We start from the raw sequence: 15,770 nt of genomic DNA on the forward strand, positions 1-15,770 counted from the left end.
TACACAACAGAGAAATGCTGTGGTTGGGCAAAGGAAAAATATCTTTGTTGTAACTGTTGCAACAAAAGTATGTAACAATTCCTTATACTAGACTGCAAGTGACTTGAAGCAAGATTTCCCATTGTTGGGATTTATCTTCCTTTTTTGTTTCTTCATTGGTCACACAGCATCAGTAAGCCACAGCTGGGGAAGAAGAGCCATTGGCCAACCTTTTGACATGTAAAGGCGATGCTGTAGTGTTCACTGCACTTTGTTTGCTGATCTCTCGCCCAAAAAACTGCTCAGATCCAGTTTTGTTTCTGATCTGATGTATGCTTACCCCCACCCCACTGCTTGAACTCTACTTCTATAGAGAGCTTGTCGTCAGTTGTATGATCTTGTGCCTTGGCCAGTCTTATGGTGTCTTCATGTGTATTTAGACTGGAAAGCTAAAGGAGAACTTGGAAATGAAGCCAGTGCACTGCCTTCACCCCAGCCTCTGCAGTCCATTTGGAGGCACATCCTGTTTAGATGGGTAGCTGCTGTAAGCAAGAGTGAACCAGTTAGCAGAGTATTGTGCTCTGAAATAGCTCTTGGTGTGGTATCCACGGAAATGCCAGGTTTTATACTAGGTAATAAACTGACACAGAGGCAAGTTATTGTGGCTGGCCTTGACGTGGTTATGTAAAGTTCTAGCTGTGAGCTGACTTGACTTGCTCAAAGGAAAAACTGCAAATCTTGTTTTTAATCTTTTTTTTCCCCTCCTTTCTTTCTAACTTCTTGTAATCATAGGGGACACAGTTGATTTTCAGTGCTGCTAAGGAACTGGGACACTTGTCAAAGTTGAAGGTATTGTTCTGCATGGCTTGTGTTAATGTCCGTGTGTGTAAGCATGAAAGTGTAGTAGCACATAGCATGTCTTGTGCTTCCAGTGGTTTGTTGCTGAATGCAATTGTAGAGAAATGCTTTTAAAGGCATTAAATGCGCTTTTAAATGCATTCCGGTAACGTTAGTGTTGTGTTTACATTAACTGTTAAATTTTATTCTGCATTTAATCATCAAAGTAGTTTCTCTCTTCTGTAGATACAGTGATCACTTTGGTATATCAGTTTACAGTGAAAAAATAGAGATCTCAATATCTGACTGGTTCCTCTGTATCCCCATGTATAAAAGGGAGTCCCTTATGTGATCCTCATAACGAGATATGGGTAGGAAAGATGATTGCGCTAGCTTTTGATGAATTGTATGAACTGTTCCAAAAATAACTGTTGCTTATGGAAGAAAGCCTGCGTCTGTAAATTTCTTCTGCGTGGGCTCTCTTTACAGGCAAGCTGGCATTTAGTGTGAAGGCTGTGTTGATGTGTTTTGACAGTGCATGACGTGACAGTGCATGACATGAGCATTACTAAGTGCACACCACCTCATCATAAGCCAATCAAGCATCAATTCACTGGTCACGACAGGAATGGTATGAAAATAGTGATGCCGTACAACAAGCAGATCGTGCTGTGTTGTGGTTTGACTTGTGCCAGAAAACAGGTATTGTGCAAGAGGGAGCCTGGATCTGAAGTGTCCCAGTGCACCAGTTGTGCTGCAGGGAAGACGGAGCTGAATGTGAACTCTGTCTCGAAGCATGATCAGGGAAATATTCCCACTGCAAAGGGCATTCTCCTAAGTGATTAGTGCCATTTCAAAATTCATCTTTTCCCATATCTTTTTTTTTGTCTTGCACACTTATTACAGCTGTCTTTAGACGACTGTCTATTTCCCTTGCCCAGCAGACACATTTAACATACACGAGCTTATGAGCCAGGTCAGTACACAATTCATTTAAGGCAGTGCTTATTAGCAGTCCTAGTAAGTGATCTGGACATGCAGGTGTGTCATTAGATGCACATGCTTTTCTCCAGCTGCATTTTGAGGCTGTTGTATAGCAGTTAACAGTGACATAATATGAACCCTCAAGTGTGATTCCCCAGGGGAAATAGCTGTCACTTGTGCTGAGGAACAGCCTTGTGCACTCCCAGAGCCAGGCTGTTCTCCCTGGTGACCTGATGGCTCCTGAGGATTTCACTACCTCCACTGTTTCCTGTGCTTACAAAACTCCTTGTCGCTTCCATGGAAGAAATGGAGAGAGAGGAGCTTTGTAGCCAGCCTGGGAGAGTGGGAACTGGACCACAGCCTCCAAGTGTGACTTCCTTTTCCTCTCAGTAATCCTTACCCTTTCAAAAACAGCAGCAAGTACCCAGCATCTGGAGGAAGAGAAGCCGTCCCTGCCCTCTACAGGCACTCCTGGTGTCAAAGGGGGAGAGCTCTGAATTTGCTCTGTTTCTCCTCCCAGATCACAAGGACAAGTTTGTGCACAAACGACTGGGAGTTCCTGTGGCTCGCTTGCATTTTCAAGCGTAGTCAGTGACATTCACTGTTACCTTCTACTTCCTTCATATTTTCTCTTTACTGGAATTTCTTAATATATACAAGGTGTCTTTTGCCAGGGATGGGTTGGAAGCTTTGCCCATTGGCTTGGTTTCCATTGGCACTGATGAGATGAAGGCCATCCCTCAGCAACAGCCTGTCTTCAGTTCAGTTGCTGTAAAGCTTAACTTTGGTAACTCTGGACTGCATTTTTAGAAATGCATGTAATCATGCAAATCCGGCAAGCCCGAGTGTGTGTTCAAGCCTTTATTTGCATATGCACATACAGGACTACAGCAGCACAGGCACACAAGATTTCACAGATGGCAAGAGAGCTGTACACAAGTGTGAAAGCACTCTGCTACCTGAATTCTCATGACCTTTGGTTCAGACGGGTGGTGTGAACCAACACTGTGTCCAAAAGTTTCCAGAAAAGTTGAGGTGTTAGAACAGTGTAAATCATTTGGGTCTGTGTAAGCATCGTGGATGTTTTAATTTTTGGGGGGTCCTTTTGTTTTTGCGGGCACATACAAGCTAACAGGGAAGGCACAAGTAAATGGCTCATTAGAGGCCCTCTCTGTGCATTTTGCAGTTCCACTAAAAGCCTGGGAAAATTGTGGGATGGATTTTAAGCTTTATTTGTCTTAAACAGAACAGGGGGAACAGAGCCCTGGTGAATCAAATAACTCAGCTGAAAACTGAGACTGACAGACCTGACAAGCACAGGCTCTCGTCCTGATGACAAATCAATTTCACAGTGTGTTTTAAAATGCTCAGAAAACCAACCATAAAACCGGCACTGGCACCTTGGTGCCACATATCTGCCTCCCATTTGTTATCAAACTCTGCTCGGTTTGCTTCATAGCTGACAGCTGGAGCAGGGAGCAGCAGCCTCCTGTCCCTTGCACTGCCCCCAGGGTAAGCAGCTGAGCCAGCTCTGACAGCAAGGTTCTTCTGAGAGCACCTGTGGAGAGAACAAGGATGAGTATGAGAGACCAGGAAATTTTTTCTTTCCTTCTTCTGCTTTAAGTTGCGTAATTACTTGATGTAAATATTTGTGGCTTGCTCCTGGCTTGGCAATCTGGGAAGTGCAGGGTAGCACTCTGTGCAGTCCTTTATAGGAACAGTGTGGGATTTGCAGAGGGCAGGTGTGCAGGGGAATGACAGTCATGGGCTCCTCTGTGTGTAGGTGCGAGCATTACCAGTCCAGTCTCTGGGTTATTTTTACATAATGTGTTGAAGGAAGTGGCCCTGGGAAGCTGTCTTAGAAAGCAGTGACATGTTGCTGTGCAGTGACAGCATGAACACTGGTGGGGTGACCGCTCAGAGTGGGGCTGAATGAGCTCTTTAGGTTTAAGAGAAACATGCTGACCACCTGGCTTCTGTCACAGTGTGGGGATTCTGGCAGACAGACCTAGAAAGTCGTATCAACAGACATGGATGTCACTCTGCCTTGGGGACACAGCTACCCTGACTAAACTGGCCTCTTCCATGAATGTGGCTTGGGGCTCTGGCTGATTGTGCACTTAATCCGACTGTCAGACAGAGAAAGTGTTTTACCCTCTGTGTACTGAAGTGTGAAGCCACATCATCTTCAATTGAATTACTCCCAGCTCATGAAGAAAAGGAAGGAGAGCTATTCTCTCTAAGGACAGCTTGTTGCAACAGAGGATACTTTGCAGCTTACAGAGTGCTGTGCCACTGCATATACCTATGCAGACCAGGAGCAGCCTGTATGGGGAAAAGAGGCAAGTTGAGGCACGTCTCTAGTACTCAAGAAGGCGTGGTGCAAGCTTGTCTGAGAGGTACAAGGCAAGGTCTTGTCTGAGAGGTCAGCTCTACAAGGCAAGGTACAAGCTTGTCTTGTACAGCTGACTTGAGAGGCATCTTCTGTATGGTTTAATGCAGGACTGTGCCATGGTGCTAGATAGATGTCTGTGAGAAGCATGGTGAGTGCCTGTCACTGCACCTAGGCTGCTGTGAGCCCCGTCTCCATCAGGCAGGAGATGGATCGTGGTCGATAATGAATCGGAATAGCACCAGGCAGTGTGAAGAATCACCAGGCTGCAAGATAGCCAGCAGGCTCATCGGCATGAAGTGCACACGTGATGCCAGACACTAGGCATGCTTTACGCAAAGACACTTTAGTAGATGCGTCTCTTGGAAACGGTCTCTTATCAGGGGCTGTGACGTGTTCAAGGTAGGGATAAGTAGCCTTTGCCTGATTCGCCTGCATCTGTTTCCTGAATTCTTCAGCACACAGGCTGCAGCCAGCTGGTCTGACCTTCCAGCAGCTCAGACAGTTAGAATTTGGGTTTGTGCAAAGCTTTCACTTCCTAAAATGTGCTGGTTTTCCCTGAGACCTAGACTGAGCGTTGGAGAGAAAGAGTTGAGTGAAATACTAAAGAATGCCACATCCTTGTAGTCAGGCAGGAGTCTTAATGGGGATAGGCTCCCACTGCAGGAAAGGGAATCCCTTCCCAATAATCCCTTCTTTGCTCTTTGAGATGCTGGGTCTTAATGGAAACAACTACTTCTTTTAGCAAAAGTATTTTGTAGAACATGTTGCTTGCTTGTTTGTTTTTCTTCCTCTACACCAACGTAATGATGAATTAGTGACCTTCGTAGATGGAAGAGTTTGAATAAATCCACAACCAGCATCTAATAACTTTGCCCAATATCTGGTTCTTAGAATTCCTTGATTTACGTGGTGGTTTGAGAGTTTTGTTCTGACTACTCTAGAATGACAGGGGTAGCAAGCAGATTCCTGATTGAGTTTTCTGAGAGACCAACTGTGATTTTAAATTGTCATTTAACTTCTTTCCCGTTTCTGTCCTTATTCCTCTCCTGTGTGCCTGCAAGAAACAGAGAAAGTGGGTTTATTTTCAAGTTAAGCTGTTATAAATGACTCTGAGAGCCTCCATTAAGCGTTCCTTAAACAGCTGAATTAATGCTGTGTCCATGTAGCCACAGCATGAACGCAGAGAAAGAGATGATACTGGGGACTCCTTTTCCTTTAGTCTCTGATAGCATACTCATGTCAAATATAATGATTGTTTGCAGGATCATATGGTGAGAGAAGAAACTAGGAGTCTCACTCCAAAGCAGTGTGCGGTTTTGGATCTGGCACTGGATACTATCAAAGTAAGTGATTCCATTTCTGTCTCTGTCATCCTCTTGCTCTATCCTCAAATACTATTTGGGACGATAGAGCCTGTCCCTGTTCAGGAGATGGCAGGAGTCTGTCTGTTACAGTGATAAAGACACTGAGTGAGTGATATCGCCATGTTTGCATAAACCTGAATAGGCTCAGGTGGCTGGTGTGTGCTGGAAGACAGCATGTTTATATTTAAGTGCTTTGCAAGAAGAAAACCGTGAGCAGTTGGTATCAGTTGGTTTAAGAGCTGGATATCCAGTACAGAAGCTGTTTTGTGAATTTTTCCTGCTCTTTCCCATTCACATGCACAAAAGCCTGTAAAAGTTGGGTGCTGGTTGCAATTCTTCCTCAGTATTTTTCCTCTTTCTTTTTACTCCTAGCAATATTTCCATGCTGGTGGGAATGGTCTGAAAAAAACCTTCTTAGAGAAGAGTCCGGACCTGCAGTCACTTCGATATGCTCTCTCTCTCTACACTCAGACCACAGACACTCTCATAAAAACCTTTGTCCAGACTCAGACAGCTCAGGGTAAGACTCTCTTGTGTTGTTTGCAAAGTTGAATGGAGCTGTCTGCTCTGTTCATAATTGCTCTGTCTTGTACTGCTGGTTTGTAGAGTGCTTTTGGCAGTAACGTTTCTGGAAACGTGACAGTTCAGAGCTTTTGAAAGTGGGAAGGAGGGAAAGGGGCATATTTCCCACTCAACAACTACATTTTGAGAGAGCAGAAATATGTGAAACATAAGTCCTGGGGTGCTTGTGGTCTTTTTTCCTGCAGTCTTCATTTAACAGTCATGTTTCATGAATTAAAGTGGGTGGGCGTCTTAAAAGAAGTGAAATTTGAAGTTATTGTACTGAGAGTTACCCAGTGCTGAGAGAGACCATTTCAGCAAGACACCACGCAGAAACTGGTCGGTGCCGGTGTCACAGGCCAGCTGCCAGCAGCCTGTGTAGGTCTGTCTGAGACTGATGGACAGCTGTGTGATGAGTCACAGAGCTACCTGCTGCCTGTTAGAGGGAGAAGTCTCTTAGGAGAGTAAGAAAAGCACTGTTTTCTCTGCAGCCAGTACAGGATGTGTGTGAGCTAGATGATTACAAATCACCACAACACATTAGTAAGCTGCTGGGATGTGTCACTGGAGTTCTTTGGTAGCTCTCCGGGAAGGCACGATAGTGGTGCTGTTGCATTGATTTGGAAGGGGTGAACAGTTAATTGTCACTATCTTTCATTGCTTTCATGTAAGCATCTCCAGGTTGTTGTACAGAATAATTTGGTCTGTAGTCAGGGACCTTCAGTGGCTGGCTATGAATCTCACTGACCTCAGCAAGAGGGGACAGATGCTAATAGAATTTAGGTCAAAACTGAAACTAATGTTCTAAGTTTTCAGACTGTTTAAATGCAAGCCTTGGCAGTGGGCTACTACATCTCATCAGCAAAAGTCATACAACTCCATGGGAGTGTCTTTCTGCCACTTTTTTGCTTGGGGTCTTTTTTCCTTTAATCCTTCCAAGCCTATAAGAGCTGGCGACCCCTCAGACTGTACTGACTCCATCAGCATACCATCACACCGAGCCCTGATCTCAAGGGAAGAGCATGCGCTAGCCAACACCCTTTTTCCTTGTGTGCAAATGAGACTGATGATGGCATTCTCCAACCAGTAGAGAAAGTCCTGAGAATTCGTGAGCAGAGCGAGGTTTATTACTAAGTTTTAAAGTGAAAAGTTGAATGTAGTTTTGGGGGACTGAATCATCCCTGCCTTTAGTGGCACGATATATTCTTGCTTAGGTTGAAATATACTGCATTAAACTAAAGAGTCAGTACCCGTATTTGAGAGAATGGTCCCATAGCTGTGTCCCCACAGAGCAACGATGACATCCAGTGGCCAGACAGGTCAAAGACGGCTGCATCCCCGAGGGGCTCCGGGAGCCTGGCTGTTGCCTTTAGAGTTGCATAAACACTTTTTAACTGGGAACTTGTGTGCACAGTGTGTTTTCAATCTTTGCTGTTCTATGGCAAATGTTTCCCATTATGTATCCAGACCATGAATTGAAGCTAGTTTTTTATGTGGATACTATTATGTTGTCGAGAGATGAGCCAAGATTTAAGGATGCTTGCAGCACTGCTCTTCTACGCTCCATGCTACAGTCAGCAGTGTTTAAAATTAGAGGAAGAAGATGCTCTGTTGAAGTTGCAAAATGGCAAACTCAAAGCTGATTTGAGGAAGCAACTTCATGCGGTGCATGATTTGACTGTAAAACTCCAAAGAGGATGAGTGTTTAGCAGATACACAAAGAGAATTTAGCATAACCTGAGAGCAGCAGGAATATGCAGAGTTGCTACAGAAGTGTGTGTATGTGTGTTGGGTATTTTTTTTTTTTAAGAAGCTTAGTAAGAATTAAGTTCTAGTTTTAGGACATAAGATGCACTCATTACGAGGTCATAGATCATATCTCGTAGCTGACTGATGACATTTCTTGGTGGCTCACCAGAGCAACTGTAGGAGACAGGTGCTGGGCGTGATAGGCCACTGAGCTGATCCAAATCTGCATCTTCTATATTAGTAGGCTTGAGAGTTTTGAATGCTGTTTGAGGAACAAAAGATTGGAGCTACACCATGTAATATCTGTAGGATCAATGATGGAATCTCTCTGAGAAAGGCATGAGTTGCTTCTGAGACTGGGACTAGAAGAGGATATCACTTGCATAAACTTCTCTGTAACCCCCTTTGGTAAATTGATTTAGAGATCTGAGCATGTGTTGGAGGGACAGAAGGGACAGCACTAGTATGTACAGCTGACATCTGCTTACCAGAGCTCTCTGATGTTTCCCTGTGCCTAAGTCGTGCTTCCCACAAGCCTATGGGAGGAAATGGCTGCATGCAGAACTATTTAAATGTTTGCCTCTCTTACTTCACTGCTCAATGGTTGCATCTTCCAGTTTGTGAGGTATCTATTGCCCTCATTTTCTTCCTGAGCAGGCTTCCGTAGCGCTGTGCTGTTACATGTTTGCTCTGCAGAGTTGGATCAGGGCTTGCAGTTTAGTTACACCAGCACAAATTCTGTTCGTGTTTTAACCCAGACAATCCCGTACTTGGCAGACAGCATTGCTCTCCAAAGCCTGGGTTGGTGCAGAAGATCTAAGAGGATGTTTTCTCTATTAAGAGCTCGAATATTTGTCTTGTATTTGTTTAAGTGACACCGCTAATTGTAATTCACACTCTTCTCTCTTTATCCTGCTTGCTTCTTACCTTTTGAATTCATGTCTCAGTGCATGATGGGAAAGGTATTAGGTTTACCGCTAATGAGGATGTTCTTCCTGATAAGGGTATGTTCAAGACTAATGTTGTTACCATAACAACATTAGCCAGCTGCCTTGCTTTTGAAGTCGTCTTGCCCATGCTCAGAAACTTTTCCAGACACCCGTTCCCCATAGCTCCCTGTAGACGTGAACTTTCACCGAATGCTTGCATCCCACAAACGGAGCCACGGGTTGTGTGGTGTAGAAGTTCGTACCCTGCCTGAGAGCCTGTCCCCCAAGCTTGAGATTTGTTCACGGGGTGTGAAAGCTGTCTCAAAAATTGACTGGTTTTTGAGAGATGCTACGGACTTGTTCCCTTACCGTTTACCATGGGCTATGTATTGCTGTTCCAAGTCCTGGACTTGCATGCGTATGGTCTGCTGGGACGGGCTACTGTAACACATGGTGATGTCTGGTATGCACTCCAGGTTATGGCCGAGCTTGAAACACCTGTCTTGAAGGGGGGGTAGCTAAAAGTCTGGGTGATCAGGAGAGCCCTAAAAAATTAAGTCTTGTTCTGTTACATCTCTCAATTTATTTTCTGCTGTCCAAAGTCTTTTCGTTATCTTAGGTGAAATACATCTGTAACACATTGCACGAGCTCAGTTCTGCAGTTTCACCTTCCAGTATCACAATACCAATGAGACTTTCATGTCAAGATTTAAATCTGCTTGTCACTGAGTTTGCAAGTATGTGTATATACACAGTGGTGTGTGATCAGATTTTTTTTTTTTTCCCTGGCCATCTACAAAGTGTTTTTTTGTCTCTGAACATTTCAGTTAATAGAACAAGATTTTTGTATGAAAAGACAAGAATGAAGGTAGAAAAAAAAAAATCTAAATTTTGTCTCCCTCCAAGGTAATGAGATGATTCTTCTGTCATTCCTCTGAAGCATGAGTGTCTCCTTTATAACCTATTAATTACACTGAAGGTAGTAAAACGAAGAGCTCAGTGTTTGGTGTTTGATGTTTCTGCAGATGTGGCTTGATAAAGTTGTTATATACTGTTGGCAATCTCACCTGTTCCCATGGAGAATGCCGATGATGTGACAGACCCACACCATCAGATGGGTCAGGTCAATAAATAAGCCTACCAATTTTAAAGCTGTGTGCTTATACAGAAGAGAAGGAACACTGCCCTTCTAAGTGGGGAGAAAACATTATGTCCAAGATCATGTATAATGTTACAGCCTAGAGGTTGTTTATTGTACTGAGGTCAAGAATGAGAACCTACCCTAAGATAATCATTTGAGGCTTTGTTATGTTTGCTCAGATACTTCTACTTGTATATGAATGTGACTTTCACTGCCTACAGTTCTGTGCCATGTAATTCTCTTCAGAGAATTGCACAGATTAGCTCTCAACCTCTTGGTTTTTAAATGAGTGTTTTTGCTGCCTGCAGACTGTTCTTATGAAAGTTGACATGTTAGATCTGCCTAATCAAAATGTTTGTTTAATGATGTCCTTCAAGGCCTTTATCTTGACTTTCAAACACACCAGTTCTTTCACTTAGTAACGTGTTAGCCTCACAATTGACGAAATAACACCGCTGTTCATAGGTAACCGATTACCCTGTAGGTATCCCAATTACAACAGCATTGCTAATTGTCAACCTGAGATCAGACAGTTATCAAAGAGAAAGTAAAATCAATCTCATTATCTTATCAAAGACTTCATTTTCATTTTGCAAAGCAGTCTTTTTCTGTAATCTACACGACATCTTGACTTTCCTACCCAGAAAAATGTCATTTCCACATATTGCATGATAGTTACGATTAAAAGTTAAAAAGTTGAAAACATCATAGAACACGAATTGTAAGGTTCATGAGATCTTCTCTCTCTGTGACAACATGTTATCTGTTCCTCTGTGAAGCTACGTGTTGTTTTCTCCATGGCTAATTGGTGAAGGGAAATAAGTATGCAGTTGTGAGTGCTTCTCTCTCATCATTTTTGATGCGCAAGAGTGAAAGGGTTCTCGTTATCCTCCGAAGGGAAGCAGATAGGCAGTCAGGATGATAAATTTATCGGATGTGCAACATGGAAAAAGCTCCTTGGAGGGTGAGACTGCACTACAGCTCAGTGCAAATCACTGACATCTTTGTCTTTTTTTTTCCCTAAACTTCCTCTCTGGTGTGTTTGTTTGTTTTGTTCGGTTGTTTTTGTCCTCCCTTCTTCCCTGAGCAGACAGGAATGCTGATGCCCACCACTGGAATGCCTGCATGTGCACACAACAGCTTGGCAGGACTCTGAAAAATCCTTGCTCTCTCTGAGGGAGGGTCTGTTGTCAAACTTCAGGTCTCTTAAAATTCCTTTAAAATTTTTACTAGTATTCCCAACTAGGAAGAGATCTTTATGGTGGAGTGCAAAAAGTGTTGGTGTTTACGTGTGTTGGGCATGCGAGCCTGATGTTATTTTGCATTAATGTTACGTTATCGATGTTGACTGAAAATCTGGCTATGGCAGGCGTTCTGTGGAAACGCTGTTGTCTTGCTGAGGCCGAAAACCAAGGATGGGTGCCAATAAACAGCAACCCATGTGTGCACATTGAAGGGGTGTCAATTTTTTTCCAACAGGCTCGGGTGTGGATGATCCTGTGGGTGAAGTGTCCATACAGATCGACCTGTATACCCACCCAGGGACTGGTGAACACAAGGTCACGGTGAAAGGTACAGCAAAGCACGTCTTACTGCTCGGGCCCTGTGACTGTGTCGAGGCAGATCTCCAGTTGGCAGTCGTTACATTTCTGTGTTAGCTCATGTGGTGGGAATCCAAAATTGGTTTCTCTGTTTCACATCAGGAACGTGGAGACACACAGCTAATGGAGTTGTCGGGGTCAGCGAGTGACATGGCAGTGTACAGTCCTGTTGTTTATTGGCAACGATACACCAAGTAAACAAAAATCAGATGATGGCTTTCACCAGGCGCCGCAGTTCAGGCTGTGCTGCGGAGAACAGGGCAGCATGACGGGGTGATGTTGCGAAACTGCTGTGTAAACTGAGATATGGCAGAGCCAGAAAGAGTTCAGGGGCTCCTCTCCCCCGTCCTGAAGGCCATGGTCGTCCCTGAAGAGCTGCTCTGAAAATAACCAAAGCAGTGATTCATCCCAGGCTTCCTCTTCCTCCTTCGTCTCCTTCGCTTGAATACAGCATATTTAATGACTTCAATATCCTCTAAAAATTTATATAAACAGCTCTTCAGGCCTCTCTCTGGCTAAATCTACGCTGCAATGCAAAAACTGATTTTCAGAGCTATTTCCTGTGCTTCAGTCTGTTCCCCACAGTGACCTGAGAGAGAATGAGAATTAAAGAGCTAATAATTCTGGGTTCTGGAACCACCCACAGCTCGTGGGCTTTGTTTGTCTTACCTGCAGTCTCATTTTCCTTTTCAACAGAGACCTTAATATTGGCACCCAAAACGCCCCTTGTTTTTTTCTCATCCCACATGTAATGTAGATGTAAGCAGTGAACTGGCAGGGCAGCCTGCCCGGAGCTGCAGGAATGCCTGGTGGTTTTTTGGACTAATTTCTTGACTATGCATATGGCAAAAGCTAAGTGCTGTTCCAAGCGTTAAATTCCCTTCACAGAACTTCAACTAGAGCAAAAAAGCCCAGTCCTGCCTGTTTGTGTCAGGACACTGGCATGTTTTGAGTTGGACTTTGTCCTCTGAAACTAGAAATTGAAAGCAGAGCAGAGAGGTGTCCAGAGCAACAGGAACAAATGAGTATTTACTGTAAAACAGGTTTTGACTCTCTCTCTTTTCCAGTCGTGGCAGCCAACGACCTGAAGTGGCAAACCTCCGGCATGTTCCGTCCGTTTGTCGAAATCACCATGATTGGGCCCCATCAGAGTGACAAGAAGAGGAAGTTCACAACTAAGTCAAAGAGCAACAACTGGGCTCCCAAATACAATGAAACTTTTCACTTGTAAGTGTGACACAAATAGCCTGGGGATCTGACTGTTGCAAGTGCAACAGATCTGATTTTTGCAAGTGCAGATGCAGAGGACAGATAGGGTTTTTCAGTGTCCACGGACAGCCTGCTCAGGCCCCAAAGGAGTACTTGAACCAGTAGCTTGGCCAAGTGTTGAGTGTCTTGGCAGGAAAAGCTAGTTTATGGAAGTTTTTGCTGTGGGTGGGATGCTGAGGTCTGTTCTATATCAGCAATGTCCTTTGGCTACCTTCTGAAATGTGTTTTTTGTCTTATCAACATATTTTACTGTGCCTTCATCATTTTAGTGAACTTTGTGTCTTTTATTGATAGAGTTGAGGCTAAAAGTTCATTATGCATTTTTAGTTCTTTTAATCTTAATGTGTGTTTTTATCCCAATTTGACCTGTGGGACATGCTTTCTGAACTTGTTTCCAAGGATACAGCCCTTGGAACTGGTAGGAAGTTGCACTGCTGAAATTGCCGTCTTTCTCAACACAGAGTATTGACCTCTTCTTATTTGGCTTTTATTATTACAAAGGCATCATCCTTCTTGGAAGGCTCGACAAAGGGAGCTGCAGGCTAGTGCTCACCCAGCTGTATGGTCAGAATGAGAGAAGAGATGAGCAGCAAAAGACTGTAAACATACTGGGGAAGAGGGACGGTCCATATCATTTTTCTTTGCCATGTGGAAAGGCAGGCTTCCTCAAAGTGAAGAGATTTTGTCCCTTTTTTAAAAAAAATTCTTTTCATTTTAGAAACATGAGAAATGTTGGGGCTGTATTTTTATTAGCATGTGCTTTAATGGAGGGTTCAGAATCTTTAACATAAAGACTTCATCTAATTAAAATATTAATTACTGAAATGAAGCAACCCTGAACAGAAACATAAACTTTTAAAGTCATCTGAGTTGAAAATCTATAAGCATGGGTTTAGTGTTCTCAGCTCCTCTCCTTTCACAGTTTCACACACACACACACACACCCCTTGATAGAGGATGTTCGTTTTTTCTTATTAAGTAGCAGGTTGTCTGTATCAGCTGTAATTCAACAAAAAATGTCCATACCCCAGGGTTTTCTGTAAAAAGGGGTTTTCTGCTCATCTAAGCTCTCTAGTTGGCTGCTGACACCTTTATTTTTCAGAGGAATTTCTGCATTCTGAGAAACTGTAAGTAAACCTGTGTGTGTTTTTCAGCATACTGGGGAATGAAGATGGCCCTGATGCCTACGAGCTCCAAGTCTGTGTGAAGGACTACTGCTTTGCTCGGGAGGACCGAGTACTGGGGATAGCAGTGATGCAGCTGAGAGACATAGCAGACAAAGGAAGCTGTGCTTGCTGGTGCCCCCTGGGGCGCAGGATTCACATGGATGAGACAGGACTTACAGTCCTGAGGATTCTCTCGCAAAGAACCAATGATGAAGTTGCCAGGGAATTTGTGAAGTTGAAATCTGAGTCCCGCTCCACGGAGGAGGGCACCTGAGCTGTGTAATGTTCCCTTTTCTCTTCTGCCTTGTGCCAATATGTGCAAGTGTTCAACAATTCTCTTTTATTAATTACAAAAGGTTTTTTCATGTTGTCTTTGTCAACTCCAATAGCGCACGTGTGCTGTACAGGAAACAAATCCATCAGTCTGATGTGAATTATTTATTTTTTAGTAGCTGGGTAAGACATCATAGAGAATGAGACAATCTCTTCTTATTTAAGATGCAAATTCTGCTTAGTGTATAATAAATTATTTTATATTGGAGGCTGGGTATGCTGGGTTTTGTTGATATGCAGCACTGTGATTTTATCTTCTGAAGTTGGCAGCCATTAAAAAGGTTCTACATAATCACACTACGATACAAACACACAACTGTGTGGAAATGGGGATAAGAAAGGTGATTTGGGGTTTTGGCAAAGCTCAGTTATCTCTCGTTGAATTCATGTACTGTGGAGCTGCCAGGGGATGTTCTGGCACAGATTATATGAGCGTCCCAACGTGATATGCAGACACCTCAACGTCTGCTTAAAACAGAAGTTGCAAATTGCTCTGAAGGTGCACAATGAATGAATGTATGACCATGGATGTGCTGCTGCGAGCATGGGTGAGACCGGTGGGACAAGTGCAGAGGAGGCCCTAAGATCTCATAGCCAAAAGCTGCAAAGGCAAGACATCAGGAGCAGGCTGCAGCTGCCCTGCCATTGTAGTTAGGTGGTGTGTCTCAGAGAATATAAATCCCCACGTGCTGCTGAGAATCCTGCATGGCTGTGGGGGAGCTGTAAGCTGCTGAACTCTGCAAGTCACACTTTGGCTACCGTGACGGACACGGTAAGGAAGGGAGTAACGTCGGAGCCATGACAAGTGACGTGGCTGCTATATACTTTTTCCTCTTCAATATTCTCTTGTTAGTTTCTTGTCTTAGGACTGGATAATTTAAGACTTGCAGGCTTTCTGTAGCGTGTTGTTACCCTGGTGTAGCTGAGACCATTCCTCACTATGAACCCAGAAATGATGGCTCGCTTGGGAGAGAGCAACACTCCTCCCCTCTGCAAGCGCTCAGTCTGGAGTCCTGGCCAAGGGGCAGCAGGTCCATTCGGTTCTGATCTTGAAGTAGCAGTGGCCATGCTGCAGTTGATCCATGCTGATTGTCATTAATCTGTGATTTAGCGACACCATTGAAAATATTTTTGCACTGTCTTAAAGAAGCGTCCTGGTTTTGTTTTCTTGCAAAGCAAAACCCTGTCCTGAGCAAAGTGATTGCAGGGAGGTCAGAGTTTCTGACTGAAAATTCTTAAGCAGGAAGGTCTGGAGTAGTGATTGCACCTGAGATATGTTTGTTGGAGGGCTTCTATTGCTTTGGGGATTTTTTTGCTATTTCCAGCTGCCCTTGTGCTCTGGAAAGCACAGCTGGAACAAGCCAGTCCTTGCCCATAAAGTACTGTAATACTGTCAATAAATTCAAGGACTGCATATTGAGTGACTTTTTTTTTTTCTATTTTCTCTGACACTTGTACAGCT

General features: G+C 43.8%; 1 protein-coding gene across 5 annotated transcripts in view; it reads left to right on the top strand.

Moving 5' to 3' along the window:
• Positions 1-14,249, top strand: part of UNC13B (unc-13 homolog B) — a 198,376-nt gene extending 184,127 nt beyond the window's left edge. For 3 of the 5 annotated variants that reach the window (XM_086629933.1, XM_086629934.1, XM_086629932.1), the window contains 6 exons: positions 772-828; positions 5,458-5,538; positions 5,932-6,079; positions 11,419-11,511; positions 12,608-12,767; positions 13,964-14,249. In XM_086629933.1, coding sequence (XP_086486059.1) covers positions 772-828; positions 5,458-5,538; positions 5,932-6,079; positions 11,419-11,511; positions 12,608-12,767; positions 13,964-14,249 — 825 coding nt within the window. Of the gene's footprint in view, positions 1-771; positions 829-5,457; positions 5,539-5,931; positions 6,080-8,816; positions 8,874-11,418; positions 11,512-12,607; positions 12,768-13,963 lie in introns of all 5 variants that reach the window. The other 2 variants (XM_086629931.1, XM_086629930.1) reach the window with 1 other exon arrangement.
• The last annotated feature ends 1,521 nt before the right edge of the window (positions 14,250-15,770 follow it).

The sequence above is a fragment of the Tauraco erythrolophus genome, chromosome Z, assembly GCF_009769465.1.
Source record: "Tauraco erythrolophus isolate bTauEry1 chromosome Z, bTauEry1.pri, whole genome shotgun sequence".
NCBI classification, from domain to species: domain Eukaryota; kingdom Metazoa; phylum Chordata; class Aves; order Musophagiformes; family Musophagidae; genus Tauraco; species Tauraco erythrolophus.